General features: G+C 53.2%; 1 protein-coding gene and 1 pseudogene across 1 annotated transcript; both read left to right on the forward strand.

Annotated features, from left to right (window-relative positions):
* Nucleotides 1-3,882: 3,882 nt before the first annotated feature.
* On the forward strand, nt 3,883-4,690 carry LOC148052674 (feather keratin Cos2-3-like). The gene is made up of 2 exons (XM_087778666.1): nt 3,883-3,951; nt 4,364-4,690. The coding sequence occupies exons 1-2, from the start codon at nt 3,883-3,885 to the stop codon at nt 4,688-4,690; spliced, it is 396 nt and encodes a 131-aa protein (XP_087634792.1).
* Nucleotides 4,691-10,515: 5,825 nt separating this feature from the next.
* Nucleotides 10,516-10,821, forward strand: LOC148052675 (feather keratin Cos2-3 pseudogene; annotated as a pseudogene).
* The last annotated feature ends 12,704 nt before the right edge of the window (nt 10,822-23,525 follow it).

The raw sequence follows: 23,525 nt of genomic DNA on the forward strand, positions 1-23,525 counted from the left end.
CTGCCTCTCTGCAGTCCCAGCACGATGCTGAAAAGTTGTGTTGTGGCAGAGGGGGTGTGAGGACAAATGTGCCCATGGGCGTGCGGGGGTCAGGGAGGGCAGTGGTGAGGGGGAAATCACAGAGTCAGAATGCAGATGAGAAAGGACCTCCAGAGGTCATCTATATCAACCCCCACTCAGAACGGTTCCCATTAGATCAGGCCACTCCAGGATGGAGACTGCAGGAACTCCCAAGGGAATCCATTCCAGTTCCCATCATTTCTTTTGGCCTGTTGCTTAACTACAACTCCCCATGTTCCAGCCGCTGTTCATTGCCTCTACTCCTGTCGCAGAGCACTCCCACAGTCTAGTCCATCTTCTCTCTTTCCTTTGAACAGGTAGTTCCTGGACCTGCTGGGAACACTTTTCCTAACACAGATCAGCGTTGGTTTCTGCAAAGCTGCTTTCTAGCTGAGTGACCCCAAGCTGCCCTGGCGCATGCCTTTGCTCTTCCCCAGGGGCAGGAATTTCCACTTCCCCTTCTTGAACTTCATGAGGTTCCTATCAGCCCATTTCTCCAGCTTGGCGAGGTCCCTCTGGACGATGGCCTGACCCGCTGGTGCATCAGCCACTCCTCCCGGTTTGGTCTTGTCTACAAATCTGCTGAGGGTGCACTTGGTCCCATCATCCGGATCATTAATGAAGGTGTTAAACAGGACCCAATATTGATCTATGGAGTACACCACTAGTCACTGGCCTCCAGCTAGGCCTCACGCTGCTGATCACCACCTTCTGGGCCTGGCCTTTCAGACAGTTTTCAAGCCCTCACTCTCTGCTCATCCAGCCCTTCCATCCACAGCTTCTCTATGAGAATCCTATGGATGAGAGCATCAAAGGCCTTACTGAAGCTGAGCTAGACAAGATCCACTGCTCTCCCCTCATCTCCCAAGCCACTCATTTCAGCATAGAAGCTTATTGAGTTGATCAGGCATGACTTCCCCTTGGGGAAGCCATCCTGACTACTCCTCTTGACTTCCTCATCCTTAACATGCCTGCATTAGGCAGGCTTTCCAGGATTAGCTGCTCCATCGCCTTCCCAAGGTGAGGCTGAAAAGCCCCTAGTTCCCTGGGTTCTCCTTCTTGCCCTTCTTGAAAACAGGAGGGACGTTTGCTTTCCTCCAGTGCTCAGGCACCTCTCCCTATCACCAGGAGCAGCTGAAGAGAATCAGGAGTGACCTGGCAATGACATGAGCCAGCTCCCTCAACACTTGTGGGTGCATCCCATCAGGGCCCACGGACTTCTGTATGTGCAGTTTGCTTCAGCATTCCCGCCCCTCATCTCCTTCCACCAAAGGTAGGTCTCCCTTGCTCCAGACTTTCCCTCTGCTCTGCACTGGGGATTCCTGAAGGCCAGTCTTGCTAGTAAGGACTGAGGCAAAGGCGGCCTTCAGCACCTCAACTTGTTCTGTATCCTGTGTCACCAAGGCCCCCATCTCATTCAGCAGTGCTCCTCCATTTTCCCTATGCTTCCTTTTGTCACCTGTGTCCTTAGAGAAGCCCTTCCTATTGCCTTTGACATCCCTCACGAGACTTACTTCCAGCTGGGCTTTATCTTTCCTGACCTCATTGGACATTGGCTCTGTATTCCTCCCAGGTTGCTTGTCCTTGCTTCCACCTTCTGTATGCTTCCTTTTTGTGTTTGAGTTTGACCAGGAGCTCCTTCTTCATTCACGCAGGCCTCCCGGCATGCTTTCCGGACTTCCTCCTCGTTGGGACGGGCTGCTCTTGAGCTTGGAGGAGGAGATCCTTGAATATGAATCAGCTGTCTTGGGCCCCTCTTCCCTCTAGGGCCTTATCCCAGGGGACTCTTCCAACTAGATCTTTGAAGAAGCCAAAGCGTGCCTTCCTGAAGGCCAGGGTTGTGAGCTTGCTATTCACCCTCCTCACTGCCCTCAGGATCCTCAACTCCACCATCTCATGGTCATTGCAGCCAAGGCTGCTTTTGCTCTTCACATCCCCAATGAGCCCTTCCTTCTTGGTGTGCATGAGGTCCAGCAGAGCACCTGTCCTCACTGCCTCCATGTTCCTTGTATTCAGTACCTATTTGGTCCAAGGTCTCAGTCCCTGCCTGACACAGCACCAGGCCAATGAGTACATTTGGCATTGGCTTGGACACGAGGTGGGTGTGCGTCCCACCCCAGACACCACCAACACTGCGCTGGAAACAGATCCACTCAGGAACGGCCAGCACATGGTCGGCAGGAGTCCTCAGCATTTCTCCTTGCCCATAAAGCAAACGCCATCTTTTTGAACTCTCTAACACTGGGGAGAGCAGCTGTGTCCTGGCCTGGAGAGGCCAAGAGGAGGGACCGCCAGCCAAACTGAGGCATTCCCAATGTAGTTACACTGGATGAAAGTAAGGATCCAAACTGGAGTGAAACCATCCTTGTTGTGGCCTGAAATCAGCAGTAAAACAGTGTGAGCCTTGCAGAGGCAGCAAAAGGAGGGCTGAAGGCACAGAAGGTTGCATTTCAGTGCCTGCACTGTGGGCAGTTCTCTGCCGGGTTTGTTCTGCTGCTGTTCAGCTGCACTCAGGCTCCTTCTGGCCCTGGCTGCTTTGTGGAGCTCATGGACGGAGCAGTGGAGAGTGACCCTGCCGTGAGCAGCGCATTCCCTTGCGATGAGGGACACACAATCACACACACGCTCATGTGCACCATCCTGGAATCATGCAAATCTCTGCACCCAGAAACACTTGCAGAAATGCAGCATGCAGACAAGTGCAGGCAAGCGAACACAAGCATGAACAGGACCGACTCTGCACTCAACTGGGGACACCCTGGGGATAGCCCCGGCAGGGATCCTGGGGAGCATTCAGGGGAAGGACGAGGCCCTAAATGTGCTAATGGTGGTGTTTGGGTAGCCAGGGAGACTGCCCAGAGGGGAGGTGCATTGGGAGCTTTGAAGAAAACCTTGTGTTCAAGGAGTCAGTGATCCTGGGCAAGCCATATCTGCTGTCTGGGGCCTCGCGCTAAAGGCTTGAGAGGCCCCTACCTTAGCACGAGTAGCTGCTGCAAGGGAACCTGCTGGAGTGCCCTGTGCCAGCCTGTGCTGCACGTGGGTGTACGTTACGGCAGAAATAACCTTCCAGTGTTTCAGGTGATGTACTATTTCTTTTTTTTTTTCTTTTTTTTTGGCAACACAAAAGAAAAGGCAGCATGGCATGGGAGGGAAGCAGAAGCTCTCCCTGGACAGGATCTGCGCAGTGCATCTTGGGAAAATCTGCCTGGGTCCATGTGATGCTGCACAAATGCAGGGTTCCCAACATCTGAAGAGATGTAAGGTTTATTCGCTATCTCTATTCCTCTTTTGATTCTACCTTACTAAACCAGCCATTTCATTATGTGGTTTGCTGTCAGGTCTATCTTTCTGAGATCTGAAAAGGACCCTGCACCACATCTTCCCTCAGGCCCCCTCCATGGTGCAGAAGAGGAGCGCGCAAAACCAGCCAGCAGAATTTTTCTGGGAGCAGTATTAGGCGGGATACGGGCAAAGCCAGGAGCTGGGCCAATTCTCGGCAACAGGGCCACCAAGAGCCCCAAAGGAGTGACCCAGGCTGACATCATTTGCCTTTACTGGACTCCTCCAGCAGGTGAGCTAAGTTCTCTGCCCACGCTGATGTCTTTTGCTCTGGAAATTCTTGGGCCTCTCATCCTGCCACGCAAAAGGTGCCTTCCCTGGGGAATGTGCCTGGCATAAAGCAGGAAACGAAAAGACAGCAATTCAGGAAGCTGAAACACAGCCCATCGCATTAGCCGGGATGTTTTGCATTCAAGATGAGCTTGTCAGAAAATAATGACTGCTGCAAGGGCTGCCTCTGGCAGCCTGGGGCAGTAAAGGTCCATGATAAAAGGCAGCCCAGCTCCTCGCTCTCTCATCCACTTCTCTTGCCTTCTACTCCTTGGGAGTCAGGTGAGTCTGAAGACCCTTCTCCTTCTCTGCTTTCCCTAAAAGGAGGTCTCACCTTAATGGACCTCTCAGCTGACACCAGCTTTGTTCTATGCCAGATGGTGGGGCTCTGTCATGAGAGAGGGAAGTGGGGAGAAGGTTAGACATGGAGGGAAGCTGGGACTGCACTGAGGTGGCTTCTGGAGGAAGGGGCTAGGCAGCCCCCGAGAGGCTGTGGTGGCACGTGGCGGTGCCATGTGCTGAACACCTGGTGGCTGTTTTTGGGCCCTGGCAGGATGAGGCCAAGAAGCCCTCATCCATCTCTGCACAGCCTTCACCTCCCAGCCCTGCGTATTCTTTGGCTTCCTCATGGTGTGGTGACAAGATGTTCCTCACACATCCCCATGTTTTGCTTCCTTCCTGCCCTCTCCCCCAGGTGCACCTCGGACCCCAAGACATGTCCTGCTACAACCAGTGCCTGCCATGCCGGCCCTGTGGACCAACCCCGCTGGCCAACAGCTGCAGTGAGCCCTGTGTCAGGCAGTGCCAGAACTCCACCGTCGTCATCCAGCCCTCCCCCGTGGTGGTGACCCTGCCCGGCCCCATCCTCAGCTCCTTCCCACAGAACACCGTTGTGGGATCCTCCACCTCCGCTGCCGCTGGCAGCATCCTCAGCTCTCAGGGAGTGCCCATCACCTCTGGGTGCTGTGACCTCTCCTGCATTACCAGCCGCTACTGTGGCAGCAGATGCCCCCCCTGCTAAAAGTGCTTGCAACGGCCTCAGATAAGGACCCCCAAGAACTCAGAGCATGATGCTGGACAGACGATCAAAGTTTGTGCCATTGTTTGAAGAGCAGCTGACCATCTCTGGCTTGCCGTGCAAGGGCAGACTGGAAGGGACCAGCCTGGGCTCTCGGAAAACATGGCCAATGTCTGCCTTTACTCTCTTCCACTCACCCTTTTGCTCTCTTCTCTTTGTTGTCTTGTGCTCCCCTCATAGCCTCCCGCGAGGACCCCAGAAACCAGCCTTGAATGACCTGCTTGCCTGTCTGCCTTTGCCGGGCACGTCGACAGATGCCCTGTGGGAACTCTGCCACAGGAAAAGGGCAACAGATTCTTGGCTTCTCCTGCTCCTCCCCGCACTGGTGGCCTCCACTTGCAGTGACCTCATTTCCTTCTTTACACTCATTAAAGAATTGCTGCAACCCCGTCTTTGTCCCGTGGATTGTCTTTCCACCTGCATACTGACTGCCGAGGAGAAAGCCATTGCTTTGGGGGGAAATTAGGAGGGGACACAAGGGGACCCTTCCTCACTCCTAGAGGCATTGGAGGGTGGGACACACTGCAGCGAGTCCTCTGAAAGAGGCACTGCCTCTTGTAGCTGAGGAAGACATCCCTACTTACTCCACGGCCAACGGCCATCAGTCCTTGCCTTGCTGCGCCTCTGCTCAGAACTACCCTCTCGGCCCTGCAGCACGTCATGTGAACAGCAATCCTGGCAACTGCCGTCCTTCAGAGAGGAACCATGGGCACGTGGGAGTCCCCAGGGAGGTCAGCAGTCCCACAAGCTCTTGGGAAAGAGTGCTCCTCTTGCTCTTGGGTGGAGCTGTGCTGGGCACGGAGGCTCAGAAGACTATGTTGCCAAAGGCTGGCAGGAGTTAGGAATGGGTAAATAGCTTTAGGGATGGCCCACAGGCCCTACTGCACCTGCCCCTTCCCTCCATCAGCCGCTTTAGGGGACATGGGGTGTAGACCTTGGTACAGGCAGCAGGGCCAGCTTCCCCGTGCAGCCCTCTCACCCTTCAGCACAGCATCTGGCATGGCCCACCTCTTGCCTACATGTGTGGAGCTGAGGGGCTCACAAGTCAGGAGTGGAATCAGCTACAGCAGGCCACACACTGGACTCCCCTGTCCCTGTGCATCCAGCACCCCCTTGGGTGAAAGCAGGCCCCAATGCATACTGTGTGTGTGTGAATTGATTCAAATCTTGTAGTAAATCCTATTGAATCGCTTTGGAAATGCAAAATTAACCAATGATTAATTGGTGCTAAAGTCCTGTGATTCTCTCTTTAACTGTGAATAACCCTTAAACTGCTGCTAGGCAGCTGTGATCGTTAGACATTAACGGCAGATCAAGTCTAAGGCGAAGTCTGGGTCTCGCCACACCTAGGCTGCTCTCTGAGGGGGTCCATTCTGAACCTTGGGACTCAACGGGAGGGCCTGCTTTACCCCCTTGACTTTTCAGTCTCTGTATACATCATTCTAATGCTCTTCTGCCTCGATTGTTTTTCCTTACATACATTCCATTTATTGAATAAGTTATAGAGTGAACCTTGCCATTGAACTTTGTTGAATGACACTTTTAGAAATTTCTATTAAAATCGCTTTTTGCAAATATCCGGGACAGTAATTCTTTAAGCGACCTAACCACTCATCCGTGACAGCAGGTCAGAACCACACAGAGATTTTTGACTCCTGGGGTTATCTTCCCAATGGTGCTCTCTTTCCTGAAAGCATCATAGCCTGTTTAAAACACAATGCTACGGATATTGCTTTCCAGAGGAAACAACTGCAGCATCTCCCCCCCTCCATGGCCTATGGACACCACATCACCGTAACAAGGGATTACCTTCTGAACAGATTTCAAAACTCTATTCTAACAATCGAGGACAGAATGGTCAGATGCTGATGTGTTTGGTCAAATATGAAGATGGAGGTTTCCCCATGACCACAGCTACGCAAAATATGTTTCCAAAGACCCAGACCAGCACCGCTTTTAGCGCTTTTCAGAAATGTGTTCTGTAAGGAAAACTTACAACCCAAGGGCAAGGCTGAGTGTGTGCTCTTGAAGCTCAGCCCAGCCCAGCCTGCCCCAACATGTTGTTGACATGGACCCTACAGACAGTAAAGTCTCAAGATTTGAGGAATCTAACCACCCCATGGCGGGGGGTGGACTAGATGACCTTTTAAAGGTCCCTTCCAAGCTGAACCATCATATGATTCCATAATTCGATGAATATTTTTGTTTCAACACTAAACATTTCAGGGTGCGCCAGCGGGTTTTGGGGATCTTCCTCTCATTAGGTGGTGTGTGGGATGTTTCTCAGCCCTCCTCAGTCCCTTGTAGTTGTTCCCAGAGAACCTGGTTGTTGTCCCAGGACAGAAGATGGCACATTCATCACAGGTTGCCAGAAAAACATTCCAGTCTCTAGGTGTTCTCAGGCTAGATGGGCTGCAAGACTGAAGGATACATTGGACTAAATCAAGCAGGCTGGACCCCTTCATGCCACCTCCTCTGTACACAAAGCGTCTCTGGTTTTCCCAAGAAGAAATATGCTTGTGCTGCCCTAGTTGACCTTGGAGCACTTGCACATTCTTCCAGTACCATGGATGCACACAATCAGGCACTTCCTGAACAACACGGCTGGAGTCCTCAGGAGTCTCCAGGGACGTCTCCACCTCTGTCTTGTTTTGCATTGGAAAAGCAGCAGTTATTTTCCTCTCTTCCTGACCACTCTGCTTCTTGTGCACCAAGTGCTTCCGAAGAGCAGCTCTATAGGTGTTAGCTTTCATGTAGGCCATCAGACGTGGTTTCTGGAGAATGTCCCTCCTTTCAGCATCCCAAGAGTAGACTGTGCCAGCCCTCATGCCTTCCCTGGGTAATGGCAGCACCTGTAGCTGCTCCAGCTGCTTTGCAGGCACCAGATAATTTTTTTCCACAGATCCCATCCCTGCTTTACCAGAAGCCCCATGCTGAGCAGAGGATCAGGCTGCCATCCAGAGGGACCTCAAGAGGTGAGGTCAAGAAATGCGCTGACAGGAACCTCCTGCCCTTCAACAAGCAGAAGGGCCAAGTCCTGCACCTGAGGAGGAACAAGCCCATGCATCAGGATGTGCTGGGGACTGCCCAGCTCTTTAAAGCCGCTTTGCAGAAAAAGACCTGGCTTGTCCTGCTGGACACCAAGCTGACAATGAGCCAGCAATGTGCCCTCGCCTCAAAGAAAGCCAGCAGTGTTGTGGGCTGCATGGGGAGGAGTGTTGCCAGAAGGGGGAGGAAGATGATTGTTCCCGTCTCCTGGGCACTGGTGAGGCCACTCCTGGACTACTGGTTCCAGTTCTAGACTCCCCAGTAGAAGGCAGCTATGGAAGTAGTGGAGAGAACCCAGTGAAGGGGCACAAAGATGATGAATGAAGGGGAGCATCTCTGCTAGGAGGAAAGGCTGCGAGAGCTGGGTCTGTTCAGCACAGAGAAGAGAGGTCTCAGGGGGGATCTTATCAACATGTATAAACACCGGAAGGGAGGGTGTGGTTGGGTGACCCTGGCTGGATGCCAGACGCCCACCAAGCCGCTCTGTCACTCCCCTCCCTCAGCTGGACAGGGGAGAGAAAATATAACAAACGGCTCGTGGGTCGAGATACGGACAGGGAGAGATCACTCAGCAATTACTGTCATGGGCAAAAGAGACTCGACCTGGGGAAATTAATTTACTTTATTACCAATCAAATCAGAGTAGGATAATGAGAAATCAAACCAAATATTAAAACACCTTCCCCCCACCCCTCCCTTCTTCCTGGCCTTAACTTCACCCCCAATTTTCTCTGCCTCCTTCCTCCGAGAAGCACAGGGGGATGGGAAATGGCGGTTGCAGTCAGTTCATAACGCTTCCTCTCTGCCACTCCTTCCTCCTCATGCTCTTCCCCTGCTTCACTGTGAGGTCCCTCCCATGGGAGACAGTCCTCCACGAACTTCTCCAATGTAAGTCCTTTCCAAGGGCTGCAGTTCTTCATTAAATGCTCCAGCGTGCGTCCTTTCCACAGGGTGCAGTCCTTCAGGAACAGACTGCTCCAGCTTGGGTCCCCCATGGGATCACAAGTCCTGCCAGCAAACCTGCTCCAGTGTGGACTCCTCTTTACGGGGTCAGAGGACCTATGAGAAGCCTGCTCCAGCATGGGCTCTCCAGGGGGTCACAGCCTCCTTCAGGCCCATCCACCTGCTCCAGCGTTATCCTCCACAGGCTGTAGGTGGATATCTGCTCCACCGTTATCCTCCATGGGCTGCAGGGGAACAGCCTGCCTCTCCATGGACTTCACCACAGACTGCAGGGGAATCTCTGCCCCAGCTCCTGGAGGACCTCCTCCCCCTCCTTCTTCACTGACCTTGGTGTCTGCAGAGTTGCTTCTCTCACATATTCTCACTCCTCTCCTCCAGCTGCTGTTGCACAGCAGGTTTTTTCCCCTTTCTGAAAGATGTTATCCCAGAGGCACTAGCAACATTGCTGATTGGCTCAGCCTTGGCCAGTGGCGGGTCCATCTTGGAGCCAGCTGGCATTGGCCCTCTCAGACATGGGGCAAGCTTCGAGCAGGTTCTCCCAGAAGACACCTCTGTGGCTTCCCTTCTACCAAAACCTTGCCAGACAAACCCAGTAGAGAGGGTTGAAAGAAGATGGAGCCAGGCTCTTCTCAGAGGTGCCCAGTGACAGGACCACAGGTGATGAGCACTGGCTGAAGCCCAGGAGCCTGTGTCTGAAACTTCAGGAAACACTTTTTTTACTGGTTAGGGTGACCGAGCACTGGCATGCATTGCTCAGAGAGGTTGTGGCTTCTCCCTCCTTGGAGATATTGAAAAGGCGTATGGAGAGCTTTAGGAGGAAGAGAATTGGAAGCAAGCAGTGCAGCCCACCTGGCTGGGAAGGTGGTTACAAGTGAAGAGTGGAGCAAGCTGGGAGGGAGGGAGGGAAAGAGAAAGACAGGGCACATCCTCAGCCAGGGAAGCCCTTGGGTGACCAGCCAAGGATTGTAGGGCTGGGAGCAGCTGGGCCCCTTCCTGTCAATGTGACCCCAGGCAACCCCACCAGTTTGCCCCAGGCCAACATCACTTCCTTGCATTGGATCCATCCAGGACTTGAGCTGCATCTTCTGCTGGCACTGACACATTCCTGCCCCAGAAAACCTGGGGGCTCTCAAGACCAGCACTCAGAAGAAGCCTCTGTGAGGCAACGAGTATGGCATTAGCCAGGAAATGAAAAGGGAGCATCCTGGAAAAGAACCACCCAGCCCATGTCATTAGCCGGGATGTTTTCCATTCGTCATGAGCACCTTGGAAAATTGCCACTTGCGTAGAAGCTACGTGTGGGCCTGGGGCAGGTCAGGGCCACCATAAAAGCCAGCCCAGCTCCTCGCTCCCTCATCCCCTTCTGTCACCTCTTTCTCCTCAGGAACGAGGTGAGTCTGAAGCCCTTGCCCCATCTCCTCTTCTCTTCCTGCAGATGTGTGGTCCCCCATCCTATGCTAGGTTGTCATGAGGGGTTGAAGACAGGTGAAGGTCTGAGTCAGAGAGTGATTGGCTGAGTGAGCTCTTAATTGAAGAAGTAGGCAGCAGCCTCTTTGGGCTTAGTGACACTTTGACCATGCCTGGGTGAGGCCCAGAAACCCTTCTGCCTCACTGCTTCGTTTCTACCTCCTGGCTCAGCAGGCACCTTTGAAATGCTCGTGGTAGGGAGATGGACTCCTGGCAGACTGCTCCTCACATGTGCCTGTGCTCTGATTCCTCCCTGTACTCTCCCCCAGGTGCACCTCCACCCTCCAGACATGTCCTGCTACAACCAGTGCCTGCCCTGCCAGCCCTGTGGCCCGACCCCACTGGCCAACAGCTGCAATGAGCCCTGCGTCAGGCAGTGCCAGAACTCCACCGTCGTCATTGAGCCTCCTGCTGTGGTGGTGACCCTGCCTGGCCCCATCCTCAGCTCCTTCCCACAGAACACCGTTGTGGGATCCTCCACCTCTGCTGCTGTTGGCAGCATCCTCAGCTCTCAGGGAGTGCCCATCACCTCTGGGTGCTGTGACCTCTCTGGCATTTCCAGCCGCTACTGTGGCAGAAGGTGCCCCCCCTGCTAAAGCCACTGGTGACAACCAAGACAAGGACCCCAGGAATGCAGGCCTAGATTCTGGACTGAGGACAGAGCTCCTGGCCATTGATTTTGGAGAAGCTGAGCACGCAGTGCTGCCCTTCCGGAGGAGGTGCAGCTGGGCCTCTCTGAAAACATGGAGTAACTTCCTTGCCTTCCACTCTCTCCCACCTCTTTCCTGTCTTCTGTTCCTCTGTTCTTCTGGTGACCCCTCTCCCTCCATGGGGGACACCGATGGATGCCCTGTGGGATCTCCACTGTGGGTGATGGGCACAGACTTTCGGCAGCGGCCAGTGATCTCCCACCACCACCAGCCTCCTCTCTAAGGGAACTCATTTCTCTCTTCAGAGACATTAAAGTTTTCTGCATCACAGCCTCTGCGTCCACATATTCCTCTTATTGGTGGACATTGTCTTGAGTTGCCAAGGAAGAAAGGTATTGCCTTGGCTGTCGGGGGGTAAGGTGAGGGAACAAGCAAACACAGGGCAGTGGGTCCCTTCCCGTCCCTGTCTCTTGCAGCTGAGGAAGACATCCTCAGCTCCTCCACAGCCAGTGGCCATCAGGCCCTGCATTCTGGCGTCTCTGCTCAGATAGGGCCCCTTGGCCTCAGAGCATGTCCTGCAGATGGGGAGCCCAACCACTGCTGTCCCTCAGTGGGGAGCTTGGTGCTGCCGGAGGCTCTGAGAGGTCAGCAGTTCACAAACTTGTGCAGAAGGAAGATCCTCCTGCTTTGGATAGCCCTGTGCTGGGAAAAGCAGCTCAGTCACAAGATGGTCCCAAAGTATGCAGGAGTGGGGATGGTGTGATGGAAAAGCCTTTACAACAGCCCCAGATCTTCTCCTACTCATCCTCCCACCTGTCTCCAGAATGAAGGGGCATGGCCCAAGGGCAAGGGTAGCAAGGAGAGGTCACCGCTCCACCCTTCACCCCCCAAACAGTTCCCTGCACAGCCCAGCAATAACCCCGATGGGCAGGGCTAAGGCAACTCCCACTTTGATGTGGAACTCTGCCTGCTCAGGCCACACAGCAGGGCCCTCATGCCTCCCTCACACACCCCCAGCTCCCACCACTCAGGGCACCCCAAGGACAGCAGCCAGTGCCCAAGCCCCCACGGCTGCTCGCTGGTGCCTGGCCTTCCCCCAGGCATGAAGCAGCTTTCCCCAAGGCCAGCTCTTCTCCCGGCAGGGCCTGTTGACCACCTCTGCCTGGTGGCCTGTTCCCCCACTGAGATCTTGGATAGAGCTGTACAGCGTGGTGCCACTGCAGAAGAAATGAGGCAGGGCTGGGGGAAGTCCACGAGGGAGAGAATGAGGGCTCCAAGGATGGACAGAGTGCACTGGGGAGAGCACGTCCTCCACATCCCAGCACACAGCCACGCACCAGCTGGAGGGTGCACAGGGTGGTTCTGACTATGCTCCAGAATTGTTAGATTCATGCAATTCCAGGAACGACTCTTGCCAGATGGCATGTTGTTGATGTTTTTCATCTTACTTTGGACTCTGACCTCTGCGGGACACATCCTGGAACAGCTATTCTAAGAGACAGGCCTGCAGCAATACCTGAAGAAGCAATGTGCAGGAGAGAAAGCCATCAAGCTAAGAGCAGCAGCAAGGAACCATTGCCCAAACAGCCCCCGCCTCCTGCATTGCCCATTTCCTCTCCAAAGCCATGCGCAGAACAACCACAGAAGCCATAGTGAAAAGGAGGGAAGCTGAGATCCCCCATTCCAAGTCCCTGCTCAGAGCAGGTCTCGTTACATCAGGCTGGCCAGCGCTGTGCCTGTCAAGGCTTGAAAATTTCCAAGGCCGGAGCCTGCACAACATCTGTGGATAGTGCATTCCAGTACTTGAGAATATTCAGGGTCAAAAAAAGGTTAGAAATCAATGGAGTTTCTACTAGCTAAGTAGAATTTCCCAGCTTCCAAATTGTGTCTGGAGCCCCGCGACTGCCCTGGAGGCTGCCACTGGACTCACTCCCACATGTCAGTACCTTTCCTCCATACCAAGGAGCCCCAAACTGAACACAGGACCCCAGGCACGGTCTCATGAGTGAATCAAGAGAGGAGAAGGATCACTTCCCTGCGTCTGCTGGCTACACTTTTGCTAAGAGGTCGCAGAGTGCAGTTGGTCTGCCTTGCCCCAAGGGCACACTGCTGACTCACCTTCAGCCACTGGCCACCAGGCATCCCCTGCCTTCCCAGCTGTCTCACCTATAACCTCTGCCTCCAACATGGTCCAAGCTACATCAGGAGATGAAAGGTGCCTGTCCCCAGAGGAACGCGTTGCTCTTGCCTCAGGCCTTTGGAGAAAAGTCCTTTTTTCTTCTGTCCTACCTGGATGGTCAATTCTGGTGGGAACTGCAGCACGGACTCCTTCTGCGTGTGATCTGTAGAGCCAGAAAGGTATTTCAACTTTGCCTGCCTCCGTATCCATCTAGCTATCACTTCAGCAGCTTTCTCACTGGACTCATTCTCCGTCTCACTTTCTATAAGCTCCCAAAGACTGATCCATGTCTCTGAACAGTCTGATATTGCAGGCTTGACATTCAGCCGATTCCGAGATGCAAGGCAAGAAAAGGATTTTCCCTCCTTGGGCTAATTTGGTCAGGGAATAAATCACAGGAGCAATGAGGCCTCCAGCCAAGAGCCATTCCCTCCAACAACAACCCCCAGTGGATGCTGAGGGAAGCATAGGAGCAAGACAAGCAGGTAGGATACTTCTGCTGAGTATCCACTCCTGTGTCCCAAGTCCATGGGCATGGGCTTGCCTGAAGAAGTCGCACCCATACATGTCTCAACAGCTTTCCTCACTGGCACACAGGCTGGGGAGGCACAGACCAAGCCTAACCATAACCCACAGCATGATGTTGACTCTGCTTTACAGACAGGCTCCATCCATCCCTTTGGGTATCCACGTGGAGAACCCCTGGCTGCTTGTGCTGCCCTGACCTCCAAAGGCACCATCACAGAGGCAAGCATGCAGTCTGGCCAGTTGGAAGCCCATTTGAGGAATGGCTGGAGAAGGGATCCTTTGCCAGTTCAAGACAGGGGCCTCTGCCTTTGCAGAAGCCAGGTTTCTCTCTCTGCTTCTGAAGACCAAGAGCATGGACTTTGAACATCTGAGTCAGCTGGTAGAGCCGTGCAGGCTTCCTGGGGACCAGCTGGACAGAAAACTCTCTGGCATAACATAGCAATTCTCCTCCTGGCTGCCTCTGAGAGGCGATCTTGGCAAATGTGTCTTTACAAGGTGTGTACAAGCTTTCATCCTGTCTCCAGGACTTCTCCTGCACACCAAAATGCTCTCCATTTGGTGTGGAGGGAAATCCTCTACAACAGCCTACTAGAATAGGTCTGGAACCCATGGAGAGAACCTTAAATTTTTGGCCACGTCTACTTCATCGTCTCATGTCTGTGTTGAACGCGAGCTCCTGACTGTGCGGGATGGCTTCTGAGTACCAGAAGAGATCCCCTTGGGGGAAACGAGGGAGAAGCTTGGAAGAAGCCAAATGCCGTTTCTGATGCCAATGCTTGATGCTGGTGCCAGTACTGATGCTGGTGACAACACCTCGTGGCAGGGGAACCTCCCCGGGGCCCATGGCCAGGCAGGGCTGGGTGGGGCAAGGTGGTCCCAGCAAGCAGAGCAGCAGCTCCCCATGGCAGGCATGGCTGGGGTTGTCATAGAATCATCTAATCATAGATCATAGAATCATAGAATGGCTTGGGTTGGAAGGGACCTCAAAAGACCATCTAGTCCAACGCCCCTGCCATGGGCAGGGACATCTCTCACTCGAGCCGGTTGCTCAAAGCCCCATCCAACCTGACCTTGAGCACTTCCAATGATGGGGCATCCACAACTTCTCTGGGCAATCCGTTCCAGTGTCTTACCACCCTTATTGTAAAAACTTTCTTCCTTCTGTCCAACCTAAATCTACCCTCTTCCAGTTTAAAACTGTGTCATGGTTTAACCCTAGCCAGCAACTGAGCACCACACAGCCGCTAGCTCCCTCCCCGAGTGGGATGGGGGAGAAAATCTGAAGAGTGAAAATGAGAAAACTCATAGGTTGAGATAAGAACACTTTAATAATCGAAATTAAAAAAAAAGTAAAAATATAATAGGAGAAGTAACAATAATAGTAATAATAACAATAATAATAATAATAATAACAATAATAATAATAATAATAATAATAATAATAATAATAATAATAATAATAACTACAACAACAACCACAACAACAACATCCAAAGTAAGTGAATCACAATGCAATTGCTCACCACCCATCGACTGATGCCCAGCATGTCCCCAAGCAGCAGTCAGTCCCCCCCACTCAACTCCCCCAGCTTATGTACTGAGCATGACCTCCTATGGTATGGAATAGCCCTGTGGCCAGTCTGGGTCAGCTGTCCTGCCTGCGCTCCCTCCCAGCTTCTTGTGCACCTGGCAGAGCATGGGAAGCTCCAAAGGCCTTGACCAGTGTAAGCACTACTTAGCAACAACTAAGACATCAGCGTGTTATCAACATTATTGTATTCGTAAATCCAAAACACAGCACTATACAGCGACTAGGAAGAAAATTAACTCTATCCCAGCCAAAACCAGGACAAACCATTGTTTGATTCTCCCCGTCTCCTCTGCTCTCATGACACCCCACCGGGAGTACTGCATCCAGTTCAGGGCTTCCCAATAAAGACAGGCATGGACCTCTTAAAGTGGGTCCTCCAGGGGTTGACCACAAAAAAGAGCCGAAGGCTGGAACACCTCTCCTGTGAAGAAAGGCTGAGAGAGCTGGGATAGTTCAGCCAGAGAGGCTGAAGAGAAGGCTCCAGGGAGACCTCACCGTGGTCTTTCAATATGGAAAGGCAGCTTCTAAGAAAGACGGAGAAAGACTTTTTACCAGGGCCTGTGGTGAGAGGACAAGGGGTAATGGTCCATCACAGCAGCAACTGCTGAGCTCACCAGCCAACGATGCAAAATCCTGACACATGCCCATGCTTTTTACACACACGGTACACATCTATGATGGCTGCCTGGTGGCTAACAACAGCAGCAGCTGCTTTAGCCTAAGCAATGCTGCAGCTGCTTTCTGAGAAGCTTTCTACCAAGCCCATCTGGCTGGCACCTTGCTTCCTGATGCTGCGCTTGCAGAAGAGCACAGCCAGGAGCTGGACTCCTTCCAAGGGAGGCAGGTCACAGGTGGGGGGAGCTGAACGGGAGCTTTCCAGGCCAGGTGAGGACCCTTGGAAAGTGCCAGTCCTTCTGGGAGGCTCTCAGGGCACCAGGCTTGTCCTCCTGGTGCCTGTGCAGTGCTGGGCACACCCTCCTGCCAGGACTCCTGTGGCTCTGGAGGCTGCTCCAGTGCTAAAAGCAGATGAGGAGACAGACTTCTCAGCAGTGCTGCTCCATGAGCTCTAATGAGCCAGGTTAACTGACGGATGCCAGGGCTTGGCTCAGGCGGTTTGAAGTCTTCTCCTGATGCCACCTGCTACTTAATATTGGTTTGGCTTTTGAAGAGAGGGTATTTATCTTAAGGCAACTTCATCAGGCCAGCTTCCTTTCTGGCGTCCCGGCCTCAGCCTTTGCAGCTGCAGGGCATGTGGCTCACCCCAGACGCACCACCCTTGGCTCCCGTGTGAGCGTGTCAGGGCAGCACCTCTCCCTGCATTGAAGCTGGAACAGGTCCCAGACCTCCACAACCACCCTACGCTGATCAGCAGGGATGGGCTGCATCTTGTCAGACTTTGGGATTCCTTTGAGTTGTTAGGTGGGAACCCCTGGAGCTGCAGCAAGAGCTTTGTCTCTCATGCACAGACTTTGCAGGTGGCTGGGTTGAATGTTCAAACAAGACCCTGTGGCTTGGACCCCAGTACACCTTCTCTCTTTCCTGCAATGAGAACACAATCGATTAAACTACTTCTGTCCAACCCCCAAAAGCCCCAAAGCCCTCTGCTGTCATGAAATCCACCATGGATGGGTGGTGCCTGATTTACCTTCTTAGCACTGGGCTTTCAAGGACTTGTGGAAAGTTGTCAGGGGCACAGAGGCAGAGAGGTGGCCGGTGCAGTCCAGGTTTTCAGCGTGTGGGGAGAGGCTGTGCTTCCTCATGTGCATATGCATCTGGCTGTGCCTGTGGGCGTATTTGTGCCTGGGTGCTTGCATTTGTATGTTCATTTGCAAATGCACAAGTGAGAGTGAGTGTCTGCCGGGGTGTGTGTGAACAAGTGCATTTCTGTGTGTGTCTGTGCATGTGGTTGTGTACACGCACAGTTTTGCAGGTGAGCAAGTAAGTGTGTGTGGTGTCAGTGCGCATGTGTGTGTACGGGCATCTGTCTGTGCAGACGTGCCTGTGTATGTCTGTGTGCTTGTACATGAGCATGTGCATATGTATCTACATGCAAGTGTGAGTGTGCAAGTGTGTAGAAGCACATGCAACTGCTGGAAGGGATCAGCGTGAAAGCACAGCCCATGTCTGCCTTCCTCTCCTTCTGCTCTCTCCTTTCCCTCCCACCTCCTTGTTGCCTTCTGATCCCCTTTGGCCTACCCACGCCATTCTAGGGGGGATCTGCTGCACCCTTCCCTCCTCAGTGCAAGCCAAGGGACGCCCTGCAGCAACTCTGCTACAGCCAAAGGGCACCACATCTCGACTCTCGCTGGTGCTCTCTTCATGCTGGCACTCCACTCGGAGTGACTTTGTTTTCGTCCTTTGTGTCATGGAAGTTCTGCTGCAGCCCAGCCTCTTTCTTTGTGGTGTCCTTCCCTCTGTGGACACTCTCCCAAGCGCTCAGTGAGCAAGGTGTTAGTCTAGGGTGATCAGAATGGAGGCAAAATGGAGTTCTTCACCTTTCCGTACTCTGGTACGGGGAGTGTGGGACACAGTGCTGTGGGCCCTTGGAAGGCCCAGCTGAGATGAAGTTAATTTTCCCCATAGACCTCATACTGCTGTGCTTTGTACTGATAGCTGGAAGGGTGTTGATAACACACCAGTGTTATGGCTGCTGCTGAGCAGTGCTCGCTCAGCATCACGGCTGTATCTTGGGAGAGGATGTAGCCAGGACAGCTGACCCAGACTGACCAAAGGGATATTCCATACCGTATGACGTCCACGCAGTGATAAAAGCTACGATAATGGGGGGGGTGGGGGGGGGGGGAGGGCATTCATTGTTTTACAGTGTTGGTCATCCCGAGCAACTGCTATGTGTGCTGGGGCCCTGCTTCCCAGGGGTTGGCTGGACTTCGCTGCTGATGGGAAGTAGAGAATAAAATCTTTTTGTCTTCCTTTTGCTTTTCTGCACCTGGCCTTTACCAATGCTTTCATTAAACTGTCCGTATCTCCACTCACGAGCCTTTCATTATATTTCCTCTCCCCTGTCCAGCCGAGGAGAGGGAGTGATAGAGCAGCTTTGGTGGTCTCCTGGCGTCCAGCCAGGGTCAACCCACCACAAAGGCACTGTTCCTGGGAAGTGAGGAAGGCTGCTCCAGAGCCAGTGGCCTGCCTTGCTTTGTCTCTCCCTAGAAATGCCTGTCCAGGAATTTGGTCTGGCCAGCGGAAACCAGGGCAGTTACCACCATGCAGAGCACCTGGGCCTTTGGCAGTTGGGGCTGTTCTGTGTGATTTGCTTTGCCCCTCAGGCACAGACTTTGTACTTGGACTGGCTGAGCATCTGGAGAGAACCTGATGGCTTGACTCAAAGCCCGTTTTTCGCTTGATTGACTAGAGCAAAGAAGCCCACAAATCTCTACTAAAATGTGCTCTAGGGGCCTCTGAATGCGGCTGGCGAGTGCTTGATATACTTAATTAGTCCTGGGCTCACAGGAATTTACTCACACTGGTTATGCAGGGCTGAGAGCAAGCCCCTGGCATCCTGATTCCCAGCAGGCTCTGCCCTACAGTCAGGATCAGCCATCTCCAGAGCCACCAGCACTGGCAGGTTTCAGAAAGAGGAGCTTGCCCTGCAGATGCCTGGGTGCACAGGGGAAGCAGTGCTGCCAGGGCAGAGCTGAGGGCCCCTGCACCCAGGATCAGCCTTGCACAGACACATCCCCGCCCTCCCCGGCCTTGTTGCACGGCCAAGGAAGCTCCCTGCACCAGGGGGTCTTGCCCAGCACAGAGGTACAAGGCACTGTCAGAGACCTCGACTTCCTCCAGGCTGTATTTCCCTGTGGTGTTCAGCAACGCGGTGAGACGGCCGCTCTGCTTGGAGCCAGCTGCTGCCTGACACGAGACCAGCTGGAGAGTCTGGCCTTTTGTCTGCTGGTACCAGAGCAAACCCCCAGAGCTGGAGGTCTGCTATGTGCGGGTTGTTTGGATGGTGTCTCTCGGCTTCACTGTGACTTGTCCTCCTTGCTGGGTGATGGTGCTCTGCCCCACGGTGCCTGGAAGAAAGCAAGGGTCAGCAGCTGTGCAGGGAAGGGGTGTGGGAAGCAAACCAGGAGTGGATGCAAAACCCTGGTGGAGAAGGCTCCCTGTCCCTTGCCCTGCAGTAAATTCCTGAGGCGTGGGGACAGGCAGGTGGAGAGTTGTTTTGGGCAGGAGCTCAGAGCTCTCAGCCCAGCGTGGACCCTGAGGAGAGCTGTGCTCGCTCCCTGCTCCTGCTCCCTGCTCCCTGCTCCTTCTCCTCCTGCCCAGAGAACCAGGGAACAGCCTGTCATGCCTAACATGAGTGTGTGTGCTGGCACCAGCTCCCCTCCAGCTTGTTGAGGTGCCCATGGAGCTAGGGCAAAAAGATCCATCCTGCTTCCCCAGCCCTGTCATCTCAGAGGGCTCCTAGCTCCCTGAGCATACACACAGCTGAGCTTGAAAAGAGGGAGCCCTGGCTGTTTTGTGAACCAAGAGAAAACTGGAAGCTATGGCAGGTATGTGCCAGGCAGGAGACAGAATGGGACAGCCTATGAATGTCAATGGGATGAGAGCTTTATAGTCCCTGGGGCAGCTTTGACAAACTCTGCTACTTTGCATTGGAAAGGGAGAAATGTGGGGCTGCAGAGACAGCTCAGGTCTCCTGTGGTGACATCCTGTGGATCAGAAGAGAGAGGCAGGGAGAGGTGGACTGAAGGGGAGAGAAAAGCAGGAGAAGGGCTGTGAAGTATCTCTCCCCTCTCCTTTTGAACAGTAAGAGGGTCTTGAGAGAAGGTGTGAAAACCACAAATGTGAGGTGACATTTCCCAGCACTTTCCTGTAATTTAAGAGTAGTTCCCTGCATGATCCTGATAAGGCTGGCAAGGGTTTCCTGGGGAAAAGAAGAAGTATGCATTTCTAGGAAGCCAGGACTTACCCAGCAGTTGTCCCAGGAAAGCGGTGAGGACGAGATATCCGAGGTGCATGGCGAGACCGACCCACCTGTTTGTTGAGTGAGAGAGAGTCAGAAAACCACCTCCCAGCCCCGAGGTAACAGAGCTGCCAGAAACGACTCTCTTCCTCTCAAAGGAAGAAGCGGGGAAGAGAAGTGATCTGTTCTTCCTGTGCCTGAAAGGCTCCTCCTGGGTTTCTCCCTCCTCCAGCAGCAACACCTGTGGCTCCCTCAGCCAAAGCCTTTCTCAACATTTCCACAAGGAGGGCTCCTGGGGGCTCCGGGGGTCCCAGTCTTGGGAAGAGGCTGTTCCCAAGCAGCTCACAGTGGAGTCCTCACCTCCCCAGCTACAAGCCCCTGCTCTTCTGCACACCCGCTGCTGGGCCATTTCGGAGGTCAGGGGTTTCTTCCCCAACGAGCTTTCGTAGCTTCTCCTGGGGGCCTCAGCTCTCTGGGGATGTTGCTCTTTCTTCTGGGAACAGAAGTCTCTTCTGTTTCACTCCCTTCTCCCCTTTCTTTCCTCAGCTGCCTGGGAACAATGTCTCTCCCTGAAATCCCCCCAAATAGGAGAGGAACCCTGCTGTGCAACAGCCCAGGGGTTCTGGCTGTGTCTTGTTCTGCTGGGATAATCCACCGTGCAAGAGAGAACCTGGCTCCAGCGCTGCTGCTAGATGCCACAAACGCAGAGATGACAAGGCCAACCTGCTCCTACTCTAGGGGAAAGGGTGAGGGGTGTTGTGGTTTAACCCCAGCCAGCAACTAAGCACCACCCAGCCGCTCGCTCACTCCCCCCCCAGTGGGGTGGGGGACACAATTGGAAGGGTGAAAGTCAGAAAACTCATGGGTTGAGATAAGAACAGTTTAATAATTGAAGTAAAATGAAATAGAATGGTGGTAGTAGCAGTAATAATAATAATAATAATATAATACAATAATAATATGCAAAGCAAGTGATACACGACACAATTGCTCACCACCCACTGACTGATGCCCAGCCCGTTCCTGAGCAGCGATCACTCCCCCCCTGCCCAACTCGCCCTAGTTATATACTGAGCATGACATCATACGGTATGGAATAGCCCTTTGGCCAGTCTGGGCCAGCTGTCCTTCCTGTGCCCCCTCCCAGCTTCTTGTGCGCCGGGCAGAGCATGGGAAGCTGAAAAGTCCTTGACTGGTGTAAGCACTGCTTAACAACAACTAACACATCAGTGTGTTATCAACATTATTCTCATACTAAATCCAAAACACAGCACTATACCAGAGACTAAGAAGAAAATTAACTCTATCCCAGCTGAAACCAGGACAAGGGGTCAGCAGCGATGAGGGATCAGTGGGTCACCCCCATTCCCAAGGAGCACATGGGGCACCCATTGGAGTGCTGCACTGTGAGGGGTGGGGATAGGGTAGCCCTGCAACCCAGAGCCAAAAGGGCTTGTGAAGGGGTGGGGATATGGCGGGTGGGGACCCCTACTCCCCTGCCCTTTCCACATGAACTCCAGAGGGATCCCATGCACCAGTCATGGCAGAGGTAACAAACTGCTCATTATCGTTAAATCAACCTGACCTGAGTAGGCACAGATCTGTGCTGCGCTGAGCTGTAGATGTCACTTGGCAAACTTGGCAGCATTGCTACAAACACGTCCTTTTCTTGATCCAGGTGTGAAGCACCCTGTTCTCATATAAATGTCTTTTTGCTCAACGGTACAAATTAGGAGTGGTTTATTCCGAAGAAAATCCTACAAAAACTGAACAGACGACAATGCCAGCGAGTCTCAGCACAGGCAGGATTTGCACTAGGTGCTAAACCCCAACCTGAGCTCCACCTCATGCTCCATAACTCGGGGTTCCCAGCATCTGAAGGGGCATCACGTCACCCGTGCTGTCCCCTTTTACCTTCTTGTGCGATCTCCAATTAATGGTATTTTAATCAACACTCTGTGGAGCAAGAGTCCCATTCCTACTGGGATCTAGCTACAATCACGCTCCACCCTCATCATGAAAAAAAACACAATTCCAAATTTCTAATAGGAATTTCTGCTCCTCCAGGTTGTGTGCATTGCCTTTCTCTCTATTACTGTGCTCAAGAAGAGTTGGGCTCCCTCTGGCTCTTCATCCTCCAGCCAAGTGTCAGAAGCATCAAAAAGCTCTCTCTTAAGCTTCTCTTTGGAAGGCTGAAGAAGGCCAGTTCTCTCAGACCCTCCTCATGCCTCGTGTTCCAGAAACACAGAGCTGGTAAAATTGGAAGGGACCTCTGGAGGTCAGTGGGTCCAAACCCCACCTCAAGAAGGGTGCCCTAGAGCTGGTTGCAAAGGACCACATCCGGGTGGATTTTGAGTATCTCCAAGGATGGAGACTCCACAACCTCTCTGGGCATCCTGTGCCCGTAGTCTCTCACCCTCACAGTGAAAAAGGGTTTCCTGGTGTTCAGACAGAGCCTCCTTTGTTTCAGTTTCTGCCAAATACCTCTTGTCCTGTCACTGGACCCCATGGGGAAGAGCCTGGCTCCGCCTCCTTCACAGCCTCCTGCAGGTATTTGTACACGTTGATGAGATCTCCCCTGAGACTTCTTTTGCCTTTGCTGAACAGGCCCAGCTCTCTCAGCCTTTCTCCAAACCAGGGATGCTCCAGTGTGTTCATCCTCTAAGGGGCTCCTCACTTGACTCTCTCCAGTACGGCAATATTTGGTAATATCAGCCTGTGACATGTTTTTCCTTCCCCAGTTGCTGGCACTCAGACCTTGCTTACACCCCAGTCCCTCCAGCTGCTGGCACTCAGACCAACAGGCCCTGTGACCAGTCACCCCTTCTCCAGTTGCTGATACTGCTAGCACACCCCCTGGCCCATCCAGTTGCTGGCACCCAGCCCTACAATCCCTATGGCCCTTGCTTGTTTGCTCACATCTCTCTCTCACACCAGTCTCTCCAGTTACTGGCACTCACAGATGGGAAGTTGCACAGAAGGGTGGTTAGGAAAGGATTTGATAAGAAGGCAGGGGGGACTGTTGCGATCAGGCACAGGGCTCATCCCAACAAGTGCACTGACCAGCCCCTGATTAGGTGCAGGTACCTCTTTTCATCCTTCCTCCTCTCTATTGCCTCCCCTTGCTCCTCCCCAGGCCCCTCTTTCCCCCCACCTTTGACCCTGCCCCTAAGCGGTCCTTAACAGCTCTTGCCTAGTCCTGCAGGATCCCCCTCAAACATCCATCATCCTCCTGTGCCTCTTGTCACTTCCTGCCACTTACAAAGCTCAGCCTGTCCCACTTCAAAGCTACACCTGCACGTTCCTAATGGCCCATCAATTAGCAGCTGCAGAGCTCTGGTCTCCCTCCTTGTCTCCCTTATCACTTACTCAGAGATGGGTGTCCTGGTGTGCTTTCTTTATCACTTGCCCTTTTACTTCTGCTGCCCTTT

Source organism: Nipponia nippon, unplaced genomic scaffold (assembly GCF_047370975.1).
Source record: "Nipponia nippon isolate SJK-2023a ecotype South Korea unplaced genomic scaffold, ASM4737097v1 scaffold_45, whole genome shotgun sequence".
Classification (NCBI taxonomy): Eukaryota; Metazoa; Chordata; class Aves; order Pelecaniformes; family Threskiornithidae; genus Nipponia; species Nipponia nippon.